This window comes from Nanorana parkeri, unplaced genomic scaffold, assembly GCF_000935625.1.
Source record: "Nanorana parkeri isolate BGI_ZX_2015 unplaced genomic scaffold, ASM93562v1 scaffold1563, whole genome shotgun sequence".
NCBI classification, from domain to species: domain Eukaryota; kingdom Metazoa; phylum Chordata; class Amphibia; order Anura; family Dicroglossidae; genus Nanorana; species Nanorana parkeri.
Window position 1 is genome coordinate 124,798 of NW_017307831.1, and position 7,014 is coordinate 131,811.

Here is a 7,014-nt window from a genome sequence, read left to right on the forward strand (position 1 = left end):
ATAAGAAGATGAGAAACAGATACACGGTCCCAGCAAACGTCCCAGCAGTGTCCCATGGGTCCCATGGGTCGATGTTTAGCGAGAATTAAAAAAAGGAAACTCCTCATGGTGTAGTCGATATAAGCATTTATTTTAAAAAAGTACAAACTTACAGTTTTAAACGAAAAGCTCGTCCGTTCACAGGCAGCGTGTGGATATCCTGTACTTCCTTGTTGTGCGTGGTATTGAGATGTGTAGCCCCTCCCGACGCGTTTCGTCATAAGTGACGTCTTTAGGGGGGTTGCATGTACTTATGACGAAACGCGTCGGGCGGGGCTACACATCTCAATACCACGCACAACAAGGAAGTACAGGATATCCACAAGCTGCCTGTGAACGGCCGATCTTTTCGTTTTAAACTGTAAGTTTGTACTTTTTTTAAATAAATGCTTATATCGACTACACCATGAGGAGTTTCCTTTTTTAATTCTCGCTAAACATTCTCGCTAAACATCGACCCATGGGACACTGCTGGGACGTTTGCTGGGACCGCGTATCTGTTTTTCATCTTCTTATTGCCTATTATTTTGTCTGGTTCTTTATGAACTGGCTGAAATTAGCTGACTAGGTGGCCCTGTCGGCAGCATTCCATCCAGCATCTTTTGATCAGAAATGGAAGGAGCCGGTCAGAAAATTTGGCGGCGGACACTGACGACAGCTAACCCACTGTTTTCAAAATACAATAGCCCAGTGCACAATTTGTCCATCCATGCTACTTATCTGTTATATAATTTTTGTTCAGCCCGCAATTTGAAGGAAAACATGTAACAGTGAATGGCCAGCTTTTCCATCCAGCATCCACCAAGCACTAAAATATCAGTTTTAGGCATACTGTCCCTTTACCCCTCTTTTCCTAAGCTAACACACAAACATGTAGTTATCATCATATACTTATGCAGCAAAATTAATTGTTCAACTATAATGATTCTATACCCATATATACTGCCTAAATCACAGCACATCAAATCCAACCCAGTGGGTCCCAGACAATGTCAAGAACTTATTCACACCTTACCTGTTGCTATGTAGTTTCACACAATGCCCATCTGTGCGGTGCCATTCACCTGTATTGTGACTCCTGCCCCCATTTATATCTGCTTGGTTGGTGTCACATGAGATTAGTGAGAACATTAGCCAAGACTCTGGATAGATAAACATTAATGATGATGCAGAACACCGAGATCCAACAAACTGCCGGGTTGTTTAACTCTGCAGCATTTGTGAAACCTCGTAATACCAGTTTTAGGTAGACTGAGCATATTATGTGAGTAACTTCATAACATTAGACATGTTGTATCGTACATCTTTTATAACTGGCTTTTTCTGGATTTTATCTGAGCATATAAAGAGCCGCATTTATTGTGAGGACTACTTGTGTAAAAACAAAAATAAAAGAACTGTCCTATTAATACTTATATGCATGTGGTACAGACATCACACATGTCACACGCCCTTTTATTATCAATGAATGAAAGAACGCACCTGCCTTATGTTTGACCACACAGGGCATCATACGTTTCCATATCTGTGCATTGCGGTGAGCTAAAGTGCAGGTGCGTTTCTTGTAAATAAATGGCAGTGCACTGTAGTGCACATGCATTCACAATGGTGTTAGTGTGAATGCACCCCAAGGTTCTTCCTTTCTGTGTAAGTGAGATTGGTGCTAAGTTTAGAGGCACCCTGCATTTTTTGGTGTAAGGACTACAGCACCAACTCAGTAACCAAACAGCACTATAGATTATTTTTGCTCAACCGTATTTAGAAGGGACTTTGCACTAAAATGCAAGATCCGTCTTTCTGGCTGTCCCCCACCTCCTGTGATCAAAACTCTGCATTACAGATATGGAAAAAAAAATTGTGGATTACTAGGCAGGGTAATGTCAGTGGGTCTTTTTAGAGGTTTTTTTATGAAAAGTTGGGGATCCCCAATCCAATGGTAACATGTTGCTTTACAGTATAGTAGCGTCCTTTCCTGATAATTGGGATCCCAAGCAACTGTTCATCTACTAGCTTAGAGAAGGAAGGAGAGGGGGCCAGGGAGGAGGGAAATAGCTTGATTGCTGTATCTGTGTGTTTGTGGAGACACACACAGCTTACTAGCACACACAAGGGTGACTGCATAGCACTCTGCTTGAGAAAGGAGTCACTCTAAAACAGGAAGTCAGGACCAGTGCTCAGGGGAAAAGCTGGTTATACTAACAGGGTTATTCACAAAGCTGCTAAGCGCAGCTGAGTGAATAACCGAGCCGAAGTGAACAGAGCTTAGCAACGTTTGTCTATTCACTCGGGCTCAGTACGGCTGATTTCAGACGCACATCGGCTGCCTTCGGTCAGCCTGGGGAGAGCCAAAGTGCAGAGGGACTTCGGCTCAGCCGATCCAACATCTGGATCAGCTGAGCCGAAGCTCTGGCAGCTCACTTGTTGTCGTTCAGCCCTATTCACATAGGGGCCAAACGGCAGTGAGTGAATAGCCGAATGCCGCTCAGCTCTGCTATTCTGCTCGGTACCTCTGAGGTACCGAGCAGAATAGAAAATCAGTGAAAAGAGTGAAAAAAAAGTTGAGAAAATATTAAAACAATTTAAACAAATAGTAAAATTAAAAAATAAAGACATAAAAAAAAGAGTAACAATTGGGCGGAGCTAGCAGTAACAGCTAGCTCTGCCCAACTGTTTCCTATCGGCCAGCACCTGCTAGAGTCTTCTAGCAGGTCCCGGCCAATGAATAACAATAGGGCGGCCGTGAAGCTTGTGGGTGGTTTAATGTGTGTCTGGGGATTACTCTTGCACTCACTACACAGTGCCATACATTACACAATCCTGAAAGCTCCACTGTGTTAAGCACGCCTAACTTCTTCACTCTTTACTCTAGAAGTGTAGAACTGGTTGGGAATAATGTACAGCACAGCATATAAGTTGCAGTGGTCATGCAGCAAACAGTTTATGCTACACATTCCTGATTCCATAAGTCTGTATTCCGTGGTGTACAGTAAAGTGTATCACCACTTTTGCAGTCAAATTTGAGGGAAAAAAATCCTCTATATATTCTTGTTATGTGTTCCTATTTCAGCAGCATACCGAAAAAAATTGTATGATAGGCTGTCATTTAATACATCTGGCCCCTGCACTCTGTATGTTGGAGTGTGTACAATACATACACCTCCCCTAAGCACTGTACACTTTATGCTGTACGTTACATAATCCTGGCCCCTGCACAATGTTTGTTACATACACTACTTCTGACCTCTGCACTCTGTACACTATATACTCCTGACCCCCTACACTATGAACACTGCAGGTGAGACTCGAATAATTAGAATATCGTGCAAAGTTCATTTATTTCACTAATGCAACTTAAAAGGTGAAACTAATATATGAGATAGACTCATTACATGCAAAGCAAGATAATTCAAGCCGTGATTTGTCATAATTGTGATGATTATGGCTTACAGCTCATGAAAACCCCAAGAACCCCAAATCCACAACCTCAAAAAAGTAGATTATTACATGCAATCAATAAAACAAGGATTGTACATAGAACAATATCGGACCTCTGAAAAGTACAAGCATGCATATGTACTCAGTACTTGGTTTGGGCCCCTTTTGCAGCACTTACTGCAATTACTTTTGCACGATATTCTAATTATTCGAGTTTCACCTGTATATTGCATGTATATACTCCTGACCCCTGCACTTCAGATGCTATATTGTATGTTACATATTCTTTATCAAAATGTTTATTGTCCTAACATATGCTGGTTACTAAGTATTCCCTGGTTATTTTTAAGAGATTATACTTTAATTTTTACCAGTGTACAGGAACAGTAATGTGTTATATATGTAACAATGTAATGCAATAAAAGAAAAGCAGTATGTCAGTTTTTATCATTCTGAGATGTAGGCTGGTTGCTGGCTCTCTTTTATCTTTGTAGGATCTCGTTAGCTATCTTCTGGTAGGGGACAAACTGACTGTAGTTGTTTAGCAAAAACATGTCAATGTTTTGTAATGATTAACTCCATTACAAAGACTAGAGGCCACCACCTAAAGTTGGTGGAGAAAAAATTCCAGCGCAATGGGCGAAGAGGGTTCTTTACAGTAAGAGCGGTTAAGGTCTGGAACTCACTGCCATCGGCAGTGATTTCAGCCAAGAGTGTAGATTTGTTCAAGAAACGTTTGGACAATTTCTTGAGGGCCCGTAATATCCAGGGATACCAGTATCCCTAAGAATGAGATGATGTGTGGACCTATATGGGTTGGACTTGATGGACGTATGTATTTATTCAACCCCAAATACTATGTAACTATGTAAACTGTCATCTGGGTCCACCAGAGCAGCAGTTCCCAACCTTTTTTTCAGTGACCGCACCCTTTAAAAGTATGCAAAATCTTGGGGCACTCCAGTCTAAAATGTCAAAAACATGTGACACCTCCAAAATCTATAGCATACTCTTATCCCAGAGGTAAAGTAGTCAGGGCTAGTGCTAGACTATTTTGCACCCTAGGCAGGACCCGCTACTTGCACCCCCTCCCGTGGCGCAACCCCCAATCCCCCTCACCCCGTGCAGCCCCATTCTCCTGCGGGTTAGCTTCTACAGGCGACAGGTGGATATCATTTTAAATAGCCAATAGCAGACTGGCTATTGAAACCCCACCCACTGAGCAGAAGAGTGAACCTGAGAGAGAAAGTTGTCTCTCAGTTAAGTTCCTCTGCTCAGTGGCCGGGTACAATAGCCAGCGTGCTATTGGCTTTTACAATTGCAAATAGACGTGGAGGCACCGTGGGGGGTGAATGGTTAAGGCTGCACCCTAGGTAGCAATGCGCCCTAGGCAGCAGTGCGTCCTAGGCGGCTGCCTATTTGTAATGGCCTAGTGGCAGCAACGGGCCCTGCTGGTAGTAATTTTAAACACACACAATCCCCCTTCAAATCAGGAGCCCCATCACATCAGAATCCTGCCTTTCACATCAGAGTGCCCATTTACATCAGGAGCCCCCGTTACATCAGGAGCCCACCATTCACATCAAGAGTCCTCTTCCCATGAAAAGCCTCCTGTCATATCAGAGTTGCTCCTGCACATCAGAAGCCTGTCTGCAATCATGCATGATGCTGTGCCGAAATTTTAAGGCACCCCTGAGGAAGGCAGAAAGCACCCCATGGTGCCATGGCACCCTTGTTGAGAAAGGATGCTGTACAAAATCATTTTAGTGGTAACGGGCAAACATCCTACCCGTACATTCCTTTTGTTTATTTTTCTTATTATTGAACTTTGTTGGGTGGAAGGAGTTTATGTCAAATTACTTTTAAACAAAGGTCTTTCTGTAATCACTTCAGCTGTTAGGGTTAGTTCACACCATATGCAGTGCGTTCCGGTCCGATTCTGGCCGGAACGCATTGCATCGCATTCTGGCCGACTCACTTTTTTGTGGGGCAGGAGGGGGGTGTGGCGGGCCATTAAAGTAAATGGCACCGTAGCCACGCCCTCCGGCTGCAATGCGATTGCCCGCACGAGATCGCAAGGGTCATTGTGTCTGCGGTCCGGTGCGATCAAAATGCTGCAAGCACTATTTTGATTGCACCGAACCGCAGGCACAATGTGCCTTGAGATCCCAATGCAGGTGATCACATTGTGGCCGGAGGGCGTGGCTAGGGTGCCATTCACTTCAATGGCCCGCCAAGCCCCCTCCTGCCCCACAAAAAAGTGAGCTGGCCGCAATACGATGCAGTGTGTTCCGGCCAGAATCAGACCGGAACGCACTGCATCTGGTGTGAACGTACCCTTAGACCAGCATGCCCCTTAAAGAACAGAACTTTTTTTTACGATTTTGCTATAATCTTGTCTATTAGGAGATAACTTTGCCATTAAACTCCAACAAAACCCTGTGGAAGTAAAATTACTGTTGGTTGCTTTTTACTGTAGAAGAGACTCTAAGGGGGCTATTTATAAAGCAGTTAATGTGCCTTTTTTCTAACATTCTCTAGGGGAGATTGAATCACGACCATTTAAAGCACATGACTCTGGATGATTCTCCACTAGATAATGTTTAGAGAAAGTCACATTCTCTGCTCTATAAATAGAGCCCTATATGTCTATTTTGCAATCAAAGCTCCTCTTCTGAAAGACAGCAATATTCCTTCTGAATGTGCAGCTCAGTGAACATTCTCAGCATGCCTTTAGTGCCAGAATGAATTAGTTCCCATGCGCATAGCAATAAAGATGGCTGAAGAAGCAAAGACTGGAAGGTGACTGGGCAAAGATGTTAGCATTAATGATAAAGGGAACGGGGCTGCTGAATTGCTGGAGGGGATCGTTTTGGCAGCCAAGTTTGTAATGTGAAAATGTGTGGAAAACTATTAAACATTAAAGCAAAATCCTTGAATGTACTATGTAATCCATAGACCATAAGTCCTTGTTCACACCTGAGCATTTTTACGCGCGGATAGAAAATGCATGAAACACACATTTCAATGCAAGTCAATGGCGACTGCTCACACCTTAGCGTTGCGTCGTGTGTCCAAAAATGCCTGTCGGGCAAAAAGATGCAAGAGCTATTTTCAGGCAGATGCCTTGTGGTTTTGGTCCCATAGACATCTCTATGCAGGGAGAAACAAGCGTTTTGAAAGCAAGAAACGTGCCAAAAAAAAAAGATCAAAAACCGCCCGAAACCGGTAATGCCTAGGTGTGCACCTAGCCTAAAAAAAATCCCATACCATCCAAGAATAAATAAAACAAAACTCATTTAGCTCCATCTAGTGGCCATAATGCAATATTACATCAAAGCACTGGCAATTTCTGTATACTGTATGTGCTGTTTTGCACTACGTGTATATATTTCTTGTTCTCGTTGTGTGATTATATGAGACTTGAAAAGGCACTACCGTATCTCTCTTTCCTGAAGAAGCACGTTGAGTTTCATTTACATCTTAACATGTGCTGCATGTTTAAAAATTGTAACATGTATTACAAAACAAATCCCAGGT

At 43.0% G+C, this 7,014-nt stretch overlaps 1 protein-coding gene across 1 annotated transcript in view; it reads left to right on the forward strand.

Annotated features, from left to right (window-relative positions):
• The first annotated feature begins 3,321 nt into the window (after positions 1-3,321).
• LOC108798816 (histone H2B 1.1-like) overlaps positions 3,322-7,014 on the forward strand; it is a 4,161-nt gene continuing 468 nt past the window's right edge. The window contains exon 1 of the mRNA XM_018570613.1: positions 3,322-3,334. Within this exon, the coding sequence (XP_018426115.1) occupies positions 3,322-3,334 (13 nt within the window). The remainder of the gene's footprint in view (positions 3,335-7,014) is intronic.